The sequence below is a fragment of the Corvus kubaryi genome, unplaced genomic scaffold (assembly GCF_017639235.1).
Source record: "Corvus kubaryi isolate FWS band 111438036 unplaced genomic scaffold, C.kubaryi_AGA036_p1.0 37367, whole genome shotgun sequence".
Classification (NCBI taxonomy): Eukaryota; Metazoa; Chordata; class Aves; order Passeriformes; family Corvidae; genus Corvus; species Corvus kubaryi.
In genome coordinates this window covers 4,985,892-5,006,927 of record NW_024581119.1, presented here as the reverse complement: position 1 = coordinate 5,006,927, position 21,036 = coordinate 4,985,892, and the positions used below count along the sequence as shown (strand labels likewise).

Genomic DNA, 21,036 nt, shown 5'->3' with positions numbered 1-21,036 from the left:
CCGCCCCGCCCCGCGGGCGGGCCCAACGCGCGGGGGCGTGGCCCGTGCACGCGCCGCCGGTGGGAGGGGGGGCGGTTGCCAAGCGACGGCGTCCGCACCGCGGCCTGAAGCGCCGGCGCGGCCCGGTCCGGGACTGACGGGAGAGGCCGAGGGGAAAAGCCGGGACTGAGGGGCCGAGGGTTGCGGGGCTGCGGGGGGGGGCGAGGGGCAAGAACCGGGGGACACGGGGAGGGGACCGGGGGACACGGGGGGGAGGGGACCGGGGCCCCCTCGCTCCCGCTCTCCCCGCCCAGGCCGAGGCCGCGCGCGCGCAGCGAGGGGCGGCGGAGCGCGTGCGCGGAGGGGCAAGGAGCGTGTCGCCCCCTAGCGGCGGCTCTTCTCTCCCGCAGTCGTGGGTCCGCGGGTTCGAGTCCCGGCGGTGCCCGGTGGCACCGGGGGCTGTGAGTGATCCCGGGCTGTGCCGCTGCAGGCGGTCCGGAAGAGGTGGCCATGTCCATTGCCTCTGCCAGCATCAACATGAGGGTGCCCGCCGGCTTCCGGAACCTGCTGGAAGGGCTGGCACGGGAAGTGCTGCGGGAGCAGCCCACCGACGTGGTGGCCTTTGCAGCTCAGTACTTCCAAAAGCTGCTGGAGCAGAGAGAGGGTGAGTGGCCTTGCCCAGCACCCACCCCCACATTGCCATCTCCTGCCCCGCGCTGCATTGCCTGCCCAGCCTGCTCCGTGTGCCCATCACCAGGGCGCCAGGCCTGCCCCGCATCTCCATTGCCCCATGTGACCCCCATCTACAGCATCAGGTCTCTCCCGTCTGCCCATCACCCAGGGCATCAAACCTGCCCCCTGGGCCCATTGCCCATGGCGTTGTGCCTGTCCCAAATGTCCATCACCTATGGCCATCAAGCCTTCCATTTTTGCCCATCACCCAGGATGTTGTGCCTGTCCCATGTGCCCGTAACTCGTGGCACCAGGTGCCCATTGCACGTGGCATCAAGCCTCCTCCTTCCCCAGCTGGTGCCATCGACCCGGTGGCGTGGGGAGCCATGCTGGAGGACGACTGTCTCACCTGGCCCCCTTCCCAGGTACGCTGCCCTCCGCTCCAGGCCCCTCCAGAGAATCTGAGGTGCCAGGAGCTGCACTGGGTCCCTGCTCCCACCCTGTCCCTGCCACCCTTGTGCCACATTGTCTAAATTTTCTTCTTTCCTCCAGGACCTGAAGGAGGCCAAGGACATGGAGGGGGAGCAGGCAGCACCAGGGGAAGCAGGCAGCACGCACAGCTCCGGATCACCGTGATTCTGTCCCAAAATGCGTGGAGAGGAGCCGAAGGGGAGCCCGTCCCCATAACCCTCATGAACTGGGACACCTCTCCGGAGACGCAACTGCAGCACTCGCCCCAAATCCCCCATTTCCCACTATCCAACCCCAAACCCAAAAAAACCCCCTTGGTCCTCCCCTGGCTCCTGCCCTTTTCCCGTGGGTGGATGCTGCACTTCCATCCCACCCCAGTGGTGCTGTTTTAATGAGGAATTTTATTAACGAGGTCCCCACCGTTATTAGCACCAATCACCTGAGATTTCTCCCCGAAAAATCCTGGGTTTGGGGCTGAGCTGAGCATGGGATGATATTTTTAGCCTCTATATTTAGGCCCCTGCATCCCTGGAGGTTGGAAGAAACTTCATAACATCCCGGCGTGAAGGAATGATGTGACATTGCTCCTCTCCTACCCCGCTCCATAAGCTGAGACACCTCCATGGAATTTTGGGGTGCACGCAAGGGCCCCCCCAGTCCTATTCCTACCTGTGAAATTCATATTTTCCCACCCAGCATGGTTTCAAAATCCCCCCCAAAAAGTGGCGGGGTTTGCGTTGAAGCCGGCTGCTCTGTTTTTGGAGGGGACTGAACCCCCCCCTTTCCATGCTCACCCCGTTTTTCCCCCCTCTTTCCTGTTTTCCCTCGCCATATGTGGTGCTCGCCCACGGCACGGGGCATGACAGCGGCTCCCCTGGGAAAAACAGGAAGGAGGGATGGGGAAAAAAAAGCTGGCGGGGACCCCGTGCCGGGGCTGATGCCAACCAGCTACGCCTTGACCCCCCCCAGCACCGCCTCGCCGGCTGCCGGCTCCTGCTTCAGCAGCCGGCAACACTGCCCGCCCAGGGCATCATTCCAGCATCCAATTCCCTTTGCTTTTAAGGATTTTTTCCTTTTTTTTAAAGGATTTTTTAACACCTCTTTGCCACCATCTCAAACCACGACGGCGGGATGTTCTCAGCGGGTCTCGCCAGCTGCACTTCCCGTTCTCCCCTTCCAAAATCTGAGTTATTTCCTTGGAATTCAAATTTTGGAGGTGCTGGAGCACCTGAAAAAGCAACGTCCAGATGAAGGGGTCCAGGGAGGAAAAATGCAGAGCCTGGAACAGGCTCAAAAGCCGCCATTAATGATTAGAAATGTTCTGGCATTTCGCGTCCCTCCTCCGCAGCCGCAGCCTGCGGGAGACGGCGGCGCTCGGCGGCTCTGCCAGGACCGGGGTGCCACGGATGGAGCAGATTTTGGGGACTAACTGAGGGACTAATCCTGATTTTGGGGCTAACTTCCCAGATCCCTGATAGATGAATCACCCCAAAAATCCTTCCCACTTAACTCGCCCAAAACACCCGGTCTTCTCTCATTGGAGCAAGGCAGTGGTGGATCTGGAAGGTCTGAAAACCAGGGAAAAGGATCTCTTCCCGTGAAAAAATCCCAGCAGAGCTGCCAAGGCTTCTCCTGGAAGCTGGAGCAGGGTTTTCTGGAGCAGAGCTATTCCCATCCCCCCCACCCTGCCGTGCTGGTGGGAAGAAGTGACGGTGGAAAAGTGGCTCCAGTCGGGAGAGCGGGCTGCCAGTGGCTGCCAGGGGAGTTTGAGGGATGCTTGAGAGCGTTTCCCAAGAGGGAATTTGGGTGCCTGGCTGCTGCTGGGGCAGGGGTGACCCCCATCAACCTCCAAGTGTGGGTGAAGCAGTTGAGGGAGGTGGCAGTGGTGGGATGTGCCTGGGATGGGGAGTGGGATGTGTGGGTATCCTGGGGTGTCAGGGGGCAAGAGGTGCCACCACCTGCACCCAGCTGGAATGGCCTTGGAGAAAGAGATGGAGCTGGGATAGGAATGGGAACAACAAGGATGAAGATACAGAAGGGGACAGGGCCAATGATAGGGACAGGGATGAGGGTGATGACAGGGATGGGGACAGGGAGAGAGATGGTGAGGCTGAAGCTGGGAATGGGGGCGGGGACTGGCATTGTGAGGAGGATGGGGACAAGAAATGGGTTGGGGATCGTGAGGAGGGTGGTGATAGAGATGGGGACAGGGACAATGGTGAGAGGGAGAATGTGGTGGAGGTGATGGGGATGAGGTCAGGTATGGGGACAACAGTGGGGACGGTGCCCATTCCAGTGCCAGAAACAGTGATGCCAGTGGGACAGGGATGCTAACAGGCATGATGATGATGATGATGATGATGATGGTGGTGGTGGTGGTGGTGGTGGCAAAGAGGAAGGTCAGTGCCACCAGGCCCCCAAGAAGGAGAACCCCTGTGAGCAAACTTGGCCAGGGAGAACCGGTGGGGCCTGACTGTGCAGGTGGGTCGGGGGGTGCTGGTGCCTGCCTTGGGGGGGCCACGCCGTGTTTTGGGGGCTGGCTGGAGCAGCATCGGCGCAGAGCCCACGGGCGACTTATGCTGTTGCTTAGCAACCCCCAAACCCGGATTAGAGGCGAGCGAGGCAGGCGATGGGGGGGCTGTGGGCTGCAGCCCCCTGCATTGCCCTGGGGGTCCCTCCTCTTTCCTGGGGGGCCCCGGCTCACCCTGCCAGTCCCAGCACCTCGGCGTGGTCCAGGGGCAGGAGCAGGGGCTGCAGGGAGCACCAAGGGCTGTGCAAGTGGCTGGGACTGCAGGTCTGCTTGGAGAACACCCCAAATATGGGGGTTCAGATGCTCCTGTGAGTGGGGAAGGGACCCCCAGACCCCAGAAGTGGAGCCCACTCCTCTGCTTGGAGCCTGCAGTTGGCCACATCACCCCCAGGGTTCTGCGGGTGCTCGGTGGGATGCAGTGTCCCACCATGCCCACCCTTCCTCACCGTCTTCATCCTCATCATCCTCATCCTCACCCTCCTTCAGGACCAAGTCCTAAGTGGGTCAAGAAGGTTTTTTGCCCCCCGTGCAAACCAACCCAGGGGGTAAAACCTGCCTCCAGCATCACTGTGGGTAGTGTCCCCCCCCAAAACGAACCCAGTACCCCCATTTGTTATAGCTTTGCCCCCCAAAAAACCCTCCACGCCCAGGGCAAGCCTCATCACATCTTGGCTCCCATCCTCTGCATGTGATGTTGTGTTCCACGAAACTCCGAGGCGAGCTGCCGGCTCCTTTAAGTGTTAGGAGGGAGTTGGAGGCTGCGAAATAAAATTGGAGGAGGGAAAATAAAAAAAAAAAAATTAAAAAAAAAAGAAAAAAAAAAAAGAAGAGGAGAAAGGGAGGAAAAAAAAATAAGGCACCCCTCCTTCCCCCCCAAAAGCCTGGCAGGGGTGTCGGGCTGATAGGCTCGCCCGGAGGAAAGCGCATTACGTAGGCAAGCGGCTCCGCTCAACTTGCCACCTGCGCCGGGAGAGCTGCCGGGGAAGCGAGATCCTACCGGAGCCCCTCGCCCGCCGCTGGCCGCCCACCCGCCCTCCGCCATGGACTGCTGCAATGTAGGTGCCCCTTCCCCGACCCCCAGCACCCGCTCCTGCCTTTCATCCCTTATTGCTGCTCCGCTCTGGGGGCGGCCGGGGGGTTTTTGGGGTGGTGGAGGCGGGGGGTGCGAGGGGTGCTGCACCCAAGAGCTCAACCAACTCCGCGACCCCCCCCCCCCCAGACCCTTCTTCCCCCCAGCCCCCCACCAAATCCCCACTCCTGCTTCGCACCAGTTCGGAATCCATCCCGCCGGGGCCACAGCGCGGCCAGCATCCTGCACCCCACAGCCCACCGAGGAAAACCCCGCTGGCCTCGAAGCCAGCTTTTATGGAGCTTTTGCTTCCCCCAGCCCCACAATTGCTCTACAGGTGGGATCGGGGGTTGCTTATGGATAAAGGGCTTAACTGGGGTTGCACCTCTCTCTCCTCCCTCCTGGCCACCAGCTGGCTTGGGCGGAAAACCACATCCTTTTCCCCTTTCTCCCTGATCCCCTGACTTTTCCTGCCCCTTTCCCCCTTTTTTTCCCCCTTTCCCCTTTTTTTAATCCCTTTTCTCCACTTTTTTCCCCCTTTTCCCCCTCCTGCTAAGACAGCAGCACAGGGAAAAGCCCCCATCTCTCCTCCTGGGCACCTCCAAAGAGGCAAAGCCCACCCTGGATATAGGATTTATCTTGCCTGGATATAGGATTTCTCCCCTATGTGTAGGACTTTTTCCCTCATATGCAGGATTTCTCCTTCTGAATATAGGATTTCTTCCCTAGATACAAGTTTTCATCTCCTGCATAGAGGTTTTCACCCCATGGATATGGTGTTTCTCCACTGGATATAGGATTTCTCCTGTCGATATAGGATATGGCCCCCTGCATATGGGTTTTCTCCCTTGAATATAGGATGTCTCCCCTGGATATAGGATTTTTTTTTCTCCTGAATATATGTTTTTCCCACCTATATACAGGATCTCTCTACTTGGATATGGGTTTCTGCCACCTGTATGCAGAATTTCTTCCCTGAATGTAGGATTTCTCCCCTGGATATAGGAAATGCCCCTGCATATATAGGTTTCCTCCACCTGTATATGGTATTTCTCCCCTGGATATAGGATTTCCTCTCCCTTAATATAGGATTACTCTCTTGGATATAGGATTTCTTGCCTGGATATAGGATATGGCCTTTCATATATAGGTTTTCTCTCTTGACTATAGGATTCCCTCCTCCAGATATAGTATTTCTCCCCTGGATATAGGTTTCTCCCACCTGTATATAGGATTTCTCCCACCTGTATATAGGACTTTTCCCCTGGATATAGGTTGTTCTCCCCCCACCTCCGCATATATAGGATTTCTCTCCTGAATATAGGCTTTCTTTCCTAGATATAGGATTTCCTTCCCCTGGCTATAGGATCTCTCCCCTGGCTATAGGATTTCCAGCCCTGGCTATATCATTTCCACCCTGGACATATCATTTCCACCTTGGACCCATCCTCACCTTTCACGATGGTAAAACAAGCCGAGCAACTTCGTGGAGCCATGGCACGCTCCAACGGGATGAGCTTCCTCCCCCCCCAAATCTACAAATAAGCCCCCCAAAACTCCTTTAAGTCCTTTCAAGTGCTCGTGGGGCAACAAAAAGGCTTCACTCCCACAGCTGCAGGCACTGGATCATCCAATGCCAGCTCATTTCCACCTCTTTTCATTTTCCCATATTTTTTTTCTCTGTTGAACTTGGTGCCGAGTCCAACAGCTCTGGTGGGATGTGGCAGGAAGGGAATGGGCTGCAGTGATTTGTCCTTGCTGGGGCTTTTCCTCCCTTCTGGCATCACTCCTTTCCCAAATCTCCTGGTGTTTTCAACCAAAGCTCTGAGGAGGGATGCAGGAGGATGCAACAGGCTGCAAGGGAAAGGGAAACTGAGGCATGACCAGCTCATTTTGTGCAGCATGGCCCCCAGCTCCGTGCCAAAAATACCCCCCAGAACCCATCCTCTGCTCCCATGGATCCCATGGATTCTCCTCTCCCTGCATCATAACCCTGGCTGGAGTCTGGCTTCCTGCAGCCGTGTAGTCCAGGGTGGGATTTAGGGATGAGCAGGAGGTGAAGCATCTTCCCCCACCTGCAGCTTTGGTTGCACTTTCCCCAAGACACCTGCAAGGGACCCTGATTTTTAGCAAAACCCCTCATTTTTAGCAAAGGACCCTGATTTTTGACTAGTAAACCTAATTTTTAGCACCCCTCCCCCTAATTTTTAGAACAGGGGCTCATTTAGGACGTTCTTGAATGGATTCATTTGGGGAGGGGGCTGCGCTCTTTGAGGTCCCACCAGCTGTAACCCTGCCGTTGCTACCGCCAGGAGGGAGCCTGCACAAAGCTGGACGAGGACATCCTGGACATCCCTTTGGACGACCCTGATGCCAACGCGGCAGCTGCCAAGATCCAGGCTAGTTTCCGTGGCCATATGACCCGCAAGAAGATCAAAGGGGGTGAGATTGATCGGAAAACCAAGGACGCCGAGTGCGCCAACAGCACCCGCGGCGGCGACCTCCGCAACGGTGATTAGGTACATCCCAAATCCCGCTTCTTTCCCCCCAAAACTGGGTCATTTCTACAAGGATGCTGCTCTGAGCGTCCTTTGCTGTGTTGATTTGGGATGGAGCATCCTTCCCCAAGCTGATTTGGGATGGAGCATCCTTCCCTGCAGAGATTTGGGATGGAGCATTCTTCCCCGTGCAGATTTGGGATGGAGCATCCTTCCCCGCACCGATTCGGGATGGAGAAGGGGTTTTTCCTCCCAGGCGATGGAAGCACACAGGCAGGCAGCCCCTGCCTTGCCCTAATTTTGGGTGCGCGCCGTAGTAGTTGGGAAGGATGGGAAGTAGGATGGGAAGGCGCAGCCCTAGATTTGGATTGAATCTCTCCCTTAGCAACACCACCCCGAGCGCCTCGCCTCAGCACATGCTATTTTTAAAAGCCTGTGTCACAGTCTCCTGGCAGGAAAAGGTAAATTTAAAAAGCGCCCACGGTGCCGAGGCCGCGTGGCATTGGAGCCCCGGGTGGTGGCTGCGCCGTGCCCGGGCCGTGCCCCGTGCCCCGTGCCGGTGCCGTGAGCGCGGCGTGGCCCCGGATACCGGCAAGGCTGGTTTGGGGTTAGCGGCGGGGAGGGCGTGCTGCCGGCTCGGCCACGTGAGTGTGGCGGGGCTGGTGGAGGTGCAGCCGGGATGAGACTGGGATGCAGCTGGGATGGAACTGGGATGCAGTGAGGATGGAGTGGGAATGCAATGGGGGTTTAGTGAAGATGCAGAGGGGATGAACTGAAGATGCAGTGGGAATGCGGTGGGGAGGAAGAGAAGGATGCAGTGAGGATGTGGCGGGGAATTCAGCAAGGCTGCGACGGGAATGAACTGAGGATGTAGAGGGGATGGAACTGGAACTCAGCTGGGACACAGTGGGGATGAACTGAGGGTACAGTGGGAACAGAACTGAGATGTGGTAGGGAAGCAGAGGGGATGCAGTGAGAATGCACTGAAGATTCAGTGAAAATGCAGTGAGCATGCCCTGACGATGGAGAGGGAATTCAGTGGGGCTGGGATGAGAAGGAACTGAGGATGCAGTGGGGATTTAGTGACGATCCAGTGGGGACAATGTGGGAACACAGTGAAGATGCAGTGGGGCTGCAAAGGGGATGCAGTGAGCATGTGGTGGGGATGAACTGGGGATGCAGTGGGGAAGCAACAGAGATTCGGTGAGGATGCGATGGGAGCAAACTGAAGATGCAGTGAGGAAGCAGCGGAGATTCAATGGGGCTGCAGTGAGGATGGAGCGAGGACGCACTGGGGCTGCAGTGAGGATGTCACAGGGCTGCAGTGGGGAGGCAGCTGCCAAATGCCGGTGCTGTGCAGCTTCTTAGGGCCCAGAGATTCCTTCTGGATGCCTTGTTAGGGGGGCTGAACAGGCTGACAGCAGCGGAGCCAGGTTCCCCTCCTTCTGCCATGGTGCTCTGCCTAGGGGGGTGCAGGCACGGTAACCCCAGGTTCCTGGGCTGGGTGAGGGCAGAGTGTGGGCAGCAGTGGAGGCAGGACAAGGGTGCAGGCAGGGTGTGGGCGGGCTGCAAGTAGGGCACGGGCAGGGTGTGGGCAGGGGGAGGGCACGGAGAGGGTGCAGGCTGCAGGAGCAGCGTGAGAGCAGGGTGTAGGCAGGGTGCAGAGAGTGGGCAGGGTGCAGGCAGGGTGCAGGAAGGGTGAAGGGTGAAGGGTACAGGCAGGGCACAGGGTGCAGAGAGGCGTAAAGGTGCAGGCGGGGCACAGGGCACAGGCGGGGCCAGGCCCAGGCTGACCACTCGCTCTCTCCTTGCTTGCAGGGGCCGCCAGCTGCTCTCCGGAAACCCCTCGCCACCGACCCCCTCCCCGTCGCCACCCGCCGAGGCCCAGGAGCCCCCGCTTCACCCCCCGCCCCCCGCATGCGTCCCCCGGGGCCCCCCCACAGCCAGGCCCTGCCCCCGTCCCTGGCTGCCCCCCCCCACCCCAGAGACCCCCCGCCCCAATAAACGCCCCTGCCAGAGCCCCGGCCTGTCCTTGGTGCCTTTTGATGTCACCAGCAGAGCGGTGAGGTCACAGCGGGGCAGCGGTGGGAGGGGTGTGGGGCAGGCGGTGCCCCGCAGGGATGTCCCACCTGTACGTGTGACATCACTGCCAAGCGTGTGACAGCTGGCGTGACATCACGCTGGTGCACAGGGGGTGGCGTGACATTGCTCGTGGGTGGGAGATGACTTGTGGGGCGCTCCTGCCAGGAGATGGGCGGTGATGTCACTACCGGACATGTGACGGCTGCTGTGACACCACGCAGGTGCGTGTGATGGCTGGAGTGACATCACACTGCTGTGTGTGACGTCACTGCTAGGCATGATTGTGGGTGTGGCATCATAGAGGCACATGTCATGGTAACGGTGACATCATGCAGGCACACATGACATCCCTGACGGACACGTGACCTGCCTGTATGGCATCACACAGGCATCAGTCGGATGTCACACGCTCATGGTGGCATCGTGCCACCCGACACAGGGTGTGACATCACGGCCAGGGGGTGTGACAACACGTGCATCGTGATGTCACCTCACTCTGAGGACCTTGGCTGGTGCACTGTGACATCACCCTGCCCTGTGACATCACCCAGAAGGTCGTGGGACATCCATCCCCACCCCGAAATCCGCACAAACTCACCCAAAGCGCCGGTGCTGGGCAGTGCAGCAGCTTTTAATCAGAAAACCCCTAAAAAAAGTGTGTGTGTGTGTGTGTGTGTGTGCGTCCCCATCACCCCACCCCCCACTTTTAATGCTCTTTTATGAAGAATCCCTCAGCTCACCTGATATATAGATATAGAAAAAAAATAATAAGAAGGGGACCCCCTGAGGTGGGGCTGGGGCTGGTTTGGGGGGTGATATTTATGGGGAGACTCAGTCCCTCCAAACCCAGCGAGCCCCTGCACCCATTAAACAGGCCCACGATGAGTCCAGCTGCTCGAGGCATCTGTTAAAAAGAAAAGGAAACCCAAAAAGGGACAAAACCACCCCAGGAAACAGGGAGTGGGGTGAGCTGGCTATGGGCACCCCTGTCTTTTGGGAGGGGTGCTCACACCAAGGAGCCAGCTCGGCTCTGCGCAGGCACCATGACAGGGACAGCACCTGCTCGTGCCAGGCTGGAGGTGGGCAGTGAGCCCGGGGTGGCAGCTGGATCCTGGCGGCGCCGGGGGGTCCCGTTAACGGCGGGGGGTGAGGGGTTGGGGGGCCGCCCCCCTCCCCGGGCTGGGGGTCCCCGGTAGCTGCCGGTGGTGGTGAGGATGGAGGCGGTGTCGGAGGGGGGTCTGGCTCCGTAGGGTTGCCGGGTGCCGGCGATGGAGGACAGGGTGCTGGTTTTGGACATGGTGTCTGAAGCTGGGCTCCTTGCCCACGACGGGGTTTTGGGTGCCATGGCGTCTTCCCTGCCAAGAGGGGAGAGCATCAGAGAGATGGGCTCTGGGAACCCTTCCACTCCCCGCCCTGGCGTGCCCTCCCTGAGCAGTGAGGTTGTGCAGACCTCCTGGACCCCCAAACAGAGGGACAAAAGGAAAGAGGGGAAAACAGAGGTGGAAAATGCCCTCATTAACTCCAAAACCGAACGATGACTGGCCAGAGGTGGAAACTTCCCTCCTGATCGTTACCTCTGGACCCCAGTGATGACTGGCCAGAGATCAAGAACTCTTCCCCACTATCAACTCTGAACGTGAGGAATGACGAGCCAGAGCTGGAAACACCCTCCTCGTCCATTAACCCTGAACCCTAACGATGATTCGAACCCCCTCCACAGGAGGAGCGCCTCACTTGATCTCGTTGGGTCCCTCCTCCTGGCTGTCACGTTTTTTCCTCCTGTAGCTGACGACTTTCTGGGCAAAGAAGATGATGGTGGCAAGGGCACCCAGGGAGCCCAGTACGGCGCCGGCAATGACTGCTTTGGTGCTCGCTGCCAGAGAGAGACAGAGATTCCCTTATTCCCTTATTCCCCCAGGGACCTCCTGGGGACTCTGTCCCCCTCCCCAACCCTGTGGACACGTACTCACTTGAGTGTACCTCCAGGACGATGCTGCAGTTCTTAGAACCCGCTTGGTTTTCAGCCCTGCAGACGTAGACCCCCGACATTTCCAGGGAGAGGTTGGTCAGCTTGAGGGTGCCCCTGGCCCGGTCTGCAGGTGAGAAATTCGGGTGCTGCCTCACAGCCACCCCTGCACCCTCCACCTCCTCGTGCAGGAAGTGGTTGAGGGGATGAAGCCAAAGAATCCCCCAGCTGAACCTTCTCAGGATATTCCAGCCCACCCACCCACCCACCTGTCCCCACACTGATGCCACCTTACCCTGGGCAGGGGGAAAGAAGACCTGCAGGGTGGGGGACTCGCGCTGCCACTGGTACATGGGCGAGGGCTTCCCCTTCTTGGAGGAGCAGCTCAGGGTCACGTTGGCCCCCACGACGGCGTTGCCATGCAGCTGGCAGGTGGGGGTGGCCGGCGGCACTGTGGGCACCGATGTTAGTCCCCAGGGGCACCGATGTTAGTCCCCAGGGGCAGCGTGGGGAGGTCCAAGGGAGCCGGGGTGACTGGTGCAGCCTTACCCAGGACAGTGAGGTTGATGATGCCGACGTTCTTTTCCAACCTGATGGTGTCATCCACCACGTTGACAGTGCACATGTACTGACCCGAGTCTTGCTCCTGGGTGTCGTTGATCAAAATTGAGATGTTGTGGGTGACAATGGAGTACAGGAACCCCACGCGGGGCTTCAGATCTGTCTCCTCCACCTTCGGCACCCCGCCCAGGTATGACAGGACCTGCACAGGGAAAAAACCACATGTTTTCACTTCTGGATGGTGTTGCTGGAGAAAAAAGCCCCCCAAATCCTACATTTTGTAGAGCAGGGGTTGCTGCATAAGCCCCCTCCAGCCTCACCTGGCCTGAGCATCCTGGACATGGGAAGTGCAGGCAGCTCCCCACTGCAGGCACAAGTACTGGGCATGGGCACCATGAGCAACTGTCCCATCACGAGCATCTCCCCATCAGGGGTACCACTGTGGGCATTTTCCTATTGTGGGCACCATGAGCATCTTCCAAGGACATCTGTCCATCATGGGTATCTCCCCATCATGAGCATGACAAGCACCTCCCTACTGCAGGCACCCTGCGCGTGCCCCCAGCGTGGGCATCTCCCCTCATGGGCACCTCCCCACCGTGGGCACCTCCTGATCACGAGGACCACAATAACTCTCCACTGTAAGCACTTCCCACTGTGGACACCACAAACACCTCCCTGTATGGGCATCTCCCCATCTTGGATCTCTCCCCATCTTGCGTCTTTCCCTGCTGTGGGCACCACAAGCACCTCCCTACTGCAGGCACTGTGGGCATGACCTCATCGTGGGCATTTACACATCACCATGAGCACCCCCCATTGTGGAAGGTATCTTTTCAGCTTTATACCAGCTAGCGCTTATATTTCAATGCCTTAGAAAGCCTCGAGCAGCCTTGAGAGGTAGCAAGGGCGATCTAGCACTTTAGTAGCTCTAAAATCGGTACCTGAATCAGCTGCAGAGCAAATACCATCAGCAGAAGCAAAGAGGGAGAAATATAGCTCCCTGCTCGCTCAATTCCCTGCAGTTAGAAGCTTTCAAATGAGACAGACAACCAGAGATGTTCACAGGAAAGTAGCTGAGCTGAGTGAGAGGGCGTTTGCCTCCCCTCGACCATCTTTTATTAGGAGAAGGGGAAAGGGGAGGACTGGGGGCGGACCCGGGGTGAGCGGCCAATCAGACACTGCTGAAGAGTCTGAGTTACATTTGGCTTTGCCCGCGCTTGGAACAAAGGAGCTCGGAGCACATGGGCAGGAGCACGTGTCTTTGGGAGGGGGAGGGGAAGCTCAGAACAGGCAGCAACACCCCATCAAGGGGATCCCCCATGGTAGGCACCATGAGCTTCCCCTATCATGGACACCACCCCATTATGGGCACTACAAGCAGCTCCCCATTGCAGCACCATGGGTATATCCCCATCATGGAAACCATGAGCATGTCCTCCATGGTGGTCACCTCCCCATGGTGGGCGCTGTGAGCTTCACCCCATCATGGAGCAACTCTCCCCCATGGGCACCACAAGCATGCCCCCACTGCGGGAACCACACGCATCTCCCCATGGGCATGTCCCCACCATGAGCAGCTCCTCATCGTGGGCATCTCCCCATCATGGGCACCATGTCCTTACCACGGACACTTACCCATTGTGGGCCACCATGAGGCTCCCCCCATCATGGGCACTAACCCATTGAGGGCATCTTCCCTGCATGGGCACCATGAGCTTCATCCCATCATGAACATTGCATGGTGGGCACCATGAGTTTCCCTCCATCATGGCCACCTCCCCATCATGGGCATCCTTCCACCATGGGCACCGTGGCCACCACCCCATGGTGGGCACCATAATCTTCCCCCCATCATGGGCACCACCAGCACCCCCTCCATGGTTACCTCCCAGCTTGACCCCTCCATCTCCCGTCCTGCAGCCCCTGCCCTCTTCTCACCTGGAAGGGACCAGCATTCTTGTTCAGCATCCAGGTGACGTAGGGCTTGTTCAGGGAGTTGCTGGTGTACCAGGCAGGCAACACCGCCTGCTGCCCCTCCACAGAGAACACCAAGCTCGTCCCCACATGCACCTCCAGCACGGCCAAGGAGACACCTGCCCATGGGAGAGGGAAGAAACCGGAATGTGACTCAACCCCAGGTGCCACTTCTCCACAAAACCTCACTGATTGTGAGAAAAACCCCATTCCCAAGACAAAAAACAACAATCGCAGGTTATCACCAGGAAGCTGGGCCAGGAGAACATTTTGCATCCTTCCCTGCCACAGGAAGGGCTTTCCGCCTGCTCTGGAGAATGCAGGACATTGCTGCTCCCTCCCATTCCAGCTTCCGCCCCACACTCGGATTGGGAAATCCCAAGGCCCAAGTCTCCAGCCCAGGAGACAGCTGCCTCCAGCAGGCAGACCCCCCCTTAGCTCAGTATTGGGGTACCCCCAGCCCCCATGATGCTGCACCAGATCCCATGGGATTTATTTGTAGGGCTCCCCATATACACCCCACAAGCCTATCCCCCCTTTTTGCTGCCAGCACTAAACTGGGATAATCCATGAGCGGCCTCCATCTCATTTGACCCCAAATATCTCATCCCAATCTCTCATCACCACGTCCCCTCCATCCCAGCATCTCCCCAAGCCCCACTGGGAGGAGGTGATGGGGTAGGAGTGGAGAGGACCGGAGAGGGATGCTCAGCTCCTGGGGGAAGATCATTCCCTGGCTTTGCCTGTAAGGCTCAGCCACAAAATTAATCGGCTCAGGCAAGGCTGAGTTTGTGCTGGGGTTGGTTTGTTTTTCCCGGGGGAACATCACCGAGGCCCCGCATCCCAGCGGCTCCATCCCTGCATCCGCCCATCGATCCATGACCCCGGCTGGCCCCGCTCCTGCCAGCGCCCCAGGGATGCTTCAGATTGGGACACAGAGGGAAAAGGATGATGCCACCCCATCATCCCAAATCCTCAGTCTGCGGGAAAAACCCTTGGGTTTGAAGGATTTTAGGAGCTTTCAACGACATCGCACTTTTCCCTAAGAGCTCAGGGGTTGTAATTGGATTTTTCCAGGGTGGGAAGAGGAAAACAAGGCGCTGGGGGGTATTTTTAGCCTCCTCCCGCATCCGTTCATCCCCCCTCCTGGCAAGGCACTGGTGCCATTTCCGGACGGAGCCTTCCAGCTCCAGGCAGGAAACTCTGCTCCGGCTGATAAGTCTTCTCAGGAATTAAAAAAAAAAAAAAAATTAAATTTCCTTTCTCTGGTGAAAAACTGGGAGAAAGCAGGCCCAGTCTGGTGAGGATGCGTAAAAATAGCTCACCCGGGCTAAGAACATAAAACCTTTAAATCCTGGAGGGTGTGTGGGGGGGAGATGCTGGAGGCGCCTGCAGGTCCCAGATCATTGATAATATTATTTATTAATTATATAGAGCTGTGGTATCAGATCCAATAGACAGTATGGAAAAATAATGGTAATTATAGTGTGTTTATATGTAATTATACAGATAATTGTATTAAATTTAGAGAGTGTGGAAAGAAATATGAGATGGCGACTCATTAAATTGGAATTTCCAGAATAAAATAGATCATGGAGAACATATAATTTGTAATAGTTATAAATACAGGTATATTTTTGTAAGAATAGGGATAATAGAGGGGATGTGAGAGTGATAATGGTGCTCAGAATAATGAGAGCAATGATCAAAGTGAGAATAATAATTATAAAAGTGGGAATAATAATGATAAAAGTGATATTAATAATGATAATAATAATAATGGTAATAGTGATTATAATAATTATAACAATGATTCCAATACAATAATGATAACAGTCATAATAATGATAATACTGGTAAAAATAAAAATAATTATATTAATAATTGTGATCAAAATTATACCGTTCACTAATTATGCAGATGGCACAGCCCCTAAACATCCCTGCATTCTCAACAGCTGGGAAAATCCAGATGTTTCCAGCCCAGCTCCTCCATTATTATAAAATTGTGTTAAATTGGGCTAATCCAGAAGAAAATAGATTATATTCAATAATTCTATTGTAATTTATATTAGAAGTATTAGAGATAATAGGTAATAGACCTTATAGAATAATTATAATTGTAATTAAATCAAAAGAACTGTAAGTTATAATAATTATAATATCAATTATAACCGTGATTATAATGATAATAATGGTCATGAAAGAGTGATAACTATAATGACGATGATGATAATAATAATAAAAAAAAAGTTATTCATAGTATAGTTCATTAATGATGTAGATGGCATCGATAAGTGACTCCACAGCTTCTACACCCCTGTGCATCCCCAACAGCTGGGAAAATCCAGGTTTTTCATCCCACCTCCTCCATCAGCATGAATTTTTGGGCACAAAAGGTGCTGGGCCAAAGGGTGCTGGGGATTCCTGGGGAAGTCCAGGCTCCAGAGAGGGGAAAGATGCTCTGGCACCAGCCAGAGCTTTCCTGTCCCACCCCAAGGCATTAAAACAGCCTTGTGCGCCTCAAAGCTGCTCCCGGCACTGCAAACCGGGCTGTGTTAACTCTGAAACCTAATGATGGCCCTGTTAATTATGTTCATTGTGCTCTGGGGCTGCAGTTTTGCTCTGCCATCCTTAAACTCCTGTGGTAACAGGAGATCCCAGCTCCATCACCTCCCCTCCAGTGTATCGGGGAGAGGGAGTGAATCCAGATCCGAAAGCTGCTTGCTCCCCAAAATCCCCTTTTTCTCGCAGAATTCACCCAAATTCCTCCTCTCAGACAGATGTGACCCGAGAAAAGGCTGGTGGAGCTTGCTCTGGAGCTGCAGGAACGGGACTGAACCCCCTGGCACAGCCCCGGCTTTGGCCACCTTGACGCTCCAAATCCTCTAATGCTTTAACCAGATCGAAAAAATTAAGCTGCTCACGGTGCTCATACACGTCCGGGGGGGCCTGGGGCTCTCAGCCCCTCCCGCCTGCTCTTTGGGCTCAGAACCTGGATTTTTATCCAGCTGCCCTGAGCTAAACACCTGCCCGGGTGTTTTCCCTCTGCCCCAGCCCATCTGCTGCATTTTTTTTTGCATATGGAAAAGCAGAATAGACTTAAATTTACCTTTAAAAATAGCTATAATTTTTTTTCCCCTGTGGAATAAATATCCTACAATTTAACATTCCAAAGTACTTTTAAATTTTCCCACGACAAAAAAAAACCCCTGCTTTAAATTTCCCTTTGAATTTTTTCCCTATGGAAAAAAAATCACCTTTAAATCCCTGCAATTTCAACATTAATCCCTGTGCCGATATCAATCTCCCCATCCTCATCTAAAATTGCATCATTTCACCCCAATAAAAGCTATTTCCCGGCTCTGGCACCCCAAAAAAGCAAACTCAAAGTCTGAACCCCGAAAAAAGCAAACTCCCCCTCCAGCCCCCTCCCCAAATCTCTAAACCATTAACTGTATGGGGAATTAAATCCCGGAGGCGGTTGGGGTTTGATGACCCCACTTGATAGGATTAAGGCGCTGGAGTCATGTGAAACCCAGACCCAAATTAAATCCCAAAAGACCAAGCTTGGGATTTAAAATACCCAGCGGGAATCTGGCCGGAAAAGGGACCCTTGAAAAAGCTTGGAAAAAGGTCAAGGAGCATCTCGACGCTGCAACGCAGCCAGTCGCCTTCCCTTTTTTTTTTTTAAGATTATTTTTGGGGGATTTTTTTCTTTTCTTCCCTTAACTTCGACTATTTATAAACGGGCAGATAGGAGATGCCGGGCTGTGGAGCAGTGTCCGTTGGGAAAATCCACAGCGGCATTTCTCACGACCCCGGGGGCGGGGGGGGGGGGCAGAAAGTGCCGTATCCTCCAGAGAGACCAAATTTGGGGAAAAAAAATTAAATAATGCAATAATCATATGTGACTTTGCTATAGATGGAAACGTGCTTCACCCCTGGTGTGGGACACAGAGGCGGAGATGGGATGGGGATGGGATGGGATGGGCTGGAGATGAGATTGGAATGGGATTGAGGAAGGGATTGGGGTTGGGATTGGGGATGGGTTGGGATGGGATAGGGACTGGGAAGGGAACAGGGATGGCAAACATCCCTCATTTTGCTTTTCCCCATCATGATCCCATGAGGATCCCACGGGACGAGGAAGGATTGCTTGAAAGCAAAATTAAAGGAAAAACACACATTTGGGGTTCATAAGGGTCTTTTTGCTGCATTTTTGAGCTGTCAGTGCCCATGATGTCACATCCCAGGGCTGAAGTGTGACTTTTTTTGTGGGAATCCATCGTGATTCGGTGCAAAAAACGCCATCGGGATGTGGCGAAGGAGCACTCTGGTGGGATTTAAGGACTGAGTGAGCCCCGTGCCTCATACCAACATCCTTTAACTAACTTTCATCAAGGAAGAAAACCTTCAAGGAGGGACAAGTGGCGGCTCCAGGACCCCCACCCAGTGTTCTGCTGGAAGGAAACGCCGCTGCCATTGTTTCTGGGGCCGTTTCCTTTCTCCAAAGGCCTCTCCTTTGCTGGGAACGCCAAAGGATGTTTCCTTTGGGAACCGTGGCAGTTCCAAAAAAACTCAAATAGGGTGGGAAATCAGGGGCGGAAGAAGGCACAAACCCACAGACAGAGAAGAGTTGAGACCCCTCACCTCAAAACCAGCTGGGACGGCAGTGGAGCACCAGTAAACAAGGGAAAACAAATGGATTTTTCCCTGCCCAATGCCACGCAGGCAGGTGAACTATGGGCTCTCACATCGGAGTCCCTGGCGTGTCCCCATATGGGGGTGCTTTGGGTTTGGGGGTGCTGGAAGCGGCTGTTTGGCACCTCCAAGCTACAAAAGGCTTTTCCCGGGAAGACTCAGATTTTCTCCACTCCGGGCACTCCTAAAAGGGGAGGGGATGGATTCCCCCCACCCCAACCAACCTGCCTGCTGGGGATCGGGACTGGGGGCACAGAGGCAGGTGGGTGCTGTGACCCTGGCCCCCAGTACCCCTAGGTCCTTCCCGGTGCCACCCTAAAACTCCCCAGGATCCTGCCTGGTGGTGCCGGGCTCCCGGGTGTCTTGCTGGGTGCCTCCGGCTGCTCCTACACCCTGCCCGGTGACCCCCTCAGTATCTCCGGGTCCTGCCCGATGCCCTCCCAAAAGCTCTCCCTCGCCCTGCCCGGCGCATCCCGCTTTTCCTGAGTCCTGCCGGGTGCCCCCCCGGTACCACCGCGTCCTGCCCCGTACCCGCCGCGCTTCCTCGCGTCCCGAGCAGTTCCCCCCGATTCCCCCGCGCCTTGCCGGGCGCAGCCGCCGGTACCGCCGGCTCCTGCCTGCTGCACCCCAAAAGCTCTCCCGCGTCCTGCCCGCTATCCCCCGGCTCTCCCGCATCTCGTCGGGTGCCCTCCCGGTGCCCCACCCCGCTGCCCCGCGCCGTCCCCCCGGAGCCCCCCGGGTCCCCGGGGCTCACCCAGCAGCGCCGCCAGCGCCAGCGCCGCCCGTCGCAGCGCGCCCATGGCCGGAGCCGCCGCCGCAGCAGGTGCCGGGGGGGCCCGGGGGCAGCGGGGGCGGGGCCCCGCAGGTGGGGGCGGGACCGATCCCACCACACCCCATGTGGGTGTCCCGTCCCGGGCAGGGACCCTCCCCCCGGGGTCCAACCCAACCCTCCCCCAGGGGTCCGACCCAATCCTCGCCCCGGGGTCCAACCCCTCTCGCCTCTCCAGCCTCCCCCCTCCACAGTTTGCAATTATTAATTAGTTATATGGGTTATTATTGCTTATATTAAGGGTGGGTTCAATGTGGTACCTCAATGTCACATGTCACCCTATCCCCTCCTGGGGGGCACAGGGACCCTCAAACCCTCCCCACTCTCATCCCTCCCACGCTGGCAGGGTGGAATATCTCATCCTGCATCCCTCACCCTCGTGCGGCCCCCGGGGGGGGGCGCCGGCCCTTGTCGAGGGAACGCATCGATCCTGAAAAATAAGCATAATATAAAAAAAAAAAGGGCAACTTTGACTACCTGGTTTTCGGGAGCCCCGGGTAGATCCTCCCCGGCTCAGCCAGGGTTATCCCGGTCCTCGATCAGAGCAGGGTCAGACCTCGAAGCCCCAGTGGAGATTAGACACTGCTGGAGGAGGAGGAGGAGGCGGTGGAAGCAGAATTAATCTCTTCTCGCCCTCGCCACCCCCCCGTAAATCCAGCCTGGCCGCCAGGATTGCAGGATCCCGGGAGCTAGGAGGCTTTGGGGGATCGACCTGGCTTGATCCCACCAGGATCCCCCCTCTCCCTGACAGCATTCTCACCCTCTGCTACATCCACTGCTTCTGACTCGGCAGCAGCTCTTTGGGGCAACTCACCTTGTTCTCCCTCTATTTTGTAGACTGGGAGCAGGGAGGGTGGGTTGGCAACCCATTGGTGACCTCCTCCCCTTCCTCACTCCACCGTCTCAGCGCTCAACCGCATCCAAAGGCGATGCCAACTTCCAGACTGGCAGCGATCCTCACTTCTCCAAGGATTCTGAGAACCTCTGTGGGGAAAGCAACCGCCTCTGGCGGTGCTCACCCCACGTAAAAAAAAATCAGCAACTCCTTCAATAACGATGCCTGATGGGAACATCCACAGGGAAGAGCTCAGCACCTCCCCAGGTTCCCCGGGAGAAGGATGTGTGGAAGCCTGTACGTGTTTGTTTGATTTTATTAGGACCGACACATTCATCGTATGTCACAACGTCACCGATGGATGAGCTCCAGGAAATAAAAACCCACTGGCCCCGGCGGCTCCGCGCGGGGCCGGACCAGGAACACGCTGCAAAGGCATAAATGCGTCCTCCCCCCGCCCCCCTCCCGCTCCCTCCCCCTCCCCACCTTCCCCTTCTCACAGCTTTGATTGTATCCATAAGCAATGGGTCAACAAGAAAACAAAAATAATCGTCATTTTTCCCAGCTGCCAGGTTATTCTCACAGAGAGTTTTGGAACTCGATTTAATAAAATAAAATAAAAAAAAAAAAAAAAAAGAAAAAGGAAATCGAAAGGAGAAAAAGAAAAGACGAAAAAAGGGTAAAAAGTGAAAATAAAAATAATAAAAAAACCAAATTAAAAGAAGTGAAAGGAAAAAAAGGAAAATGATAAAGAAATTTTTAAAAAATCCCAAAAAAGAAAAGATAAAAAAGAAAAGAAAAAAGAGGAATAGAAAAAAAGAAAAATGAGAGAAGTAAGAGAAAAATAATGATAAAAAAGGACAA

General features: G+C 55.8%; 3 protein-coding genes across 6 annotated transcripts; 2 read left to right on the top strand and 1 right to left on the bottom strand.

Annotated features, from left to right (window-relative positions):
• Positions 1-281: 281 nt before the first annotated feature.
• On the top strand, positions 282-4,460 carry SPA17 (sperm autoantigenic protein 17). Of its 2 annotated transcripts, XM_042034002.1 has the most exons (3): positions 286-643; positions 1,006-1,076; positions 1,213-4,460. In XM_042034002.1, the coding sequence occupies exons 1-3, from the start codon at positions 490-492 to the stop codon at positions 1,285-1,287; spliced, it is 300 nt and encodes a 99-aa protein (XP_041889936.1). In that variant the 5' UTR covers positions 286-489; the 3' UTR covers positions 1,288-4,460. The 2 variants fall into 2 exon arrangements, with proteins under 2 accessions (XP_041889935.1, XP_041889936.1); XM_042034001.1 differs by lacking the exon at positions 1,213-4,460 and having other exon boundaries at positions 282-643; positions 1,006-1,192.
• A 107-nt stretch (positions 4,461-4,567) lies between these two features.
• On the top strand, positions 4,568-10,191 carry NRGN (neurogranin). Its single transcript, XM_042034003.1, has 3 exons — positions 4,568-4,707; positions 7,034-7,240; positions 9,038-10,191. Exons 1-2 carry the CDS (start codon positions 4,693-4,695, stop codon positions 7,238-7,240), a joined length of 222 nt encoding a protein of 73 aa, XP_041889937.1. The 5' UTR covers positions 4,568-4,692; the 3' UTR covers positions 9,038-10,191.
• On the bottom strand, positions 9,912-20,605 carry LOC121667403 (endothelial cell-selective adhesion molecule-like). Of its 3 annotated transcripts, none has more exons than XM_042033996.1 (8): positions 20,152-20,605; positions 19,815-19,922; positions 13,770-13,924; positions 11,817-12,030; positions 11,563-11,718; positions 11,272-11,394; positions 11,036-11,174; positions 9,912-10,656 (listed from the first exon to the last, which is right to left on the bottom strand). In XM_042033996.1, exons 3-8 carry the CDS (start codon positions 13,797-13,799, stop codon positions 10,308-10,310), a joined length of 1,011 nt encoding a protein of 336 aa, XP_041889930.1. In that variant the 5' UTR covers positions 13,800-13,924; positions 19,815-19,922; positions 20,152-20,605; the 3' UTR covers positions 9,912-10,307. The 3 variants fall into 3 exon arrangements, with proteins under 3 accessions (XP_041889930.1, XP_041889931.1, XP_041889929.1); XM_042033997.1 differs by having other exon boundaries at positions 19,815-19,919; XM_042033995.1 differs by lacking the exons at positions 19,815-19,922; positions 20,152-20,605 and adding an exon at positions 19,263-19,317.
• Between the last annotated feature and the right edge of the window lie 431 nt (positions 20,606-21,036).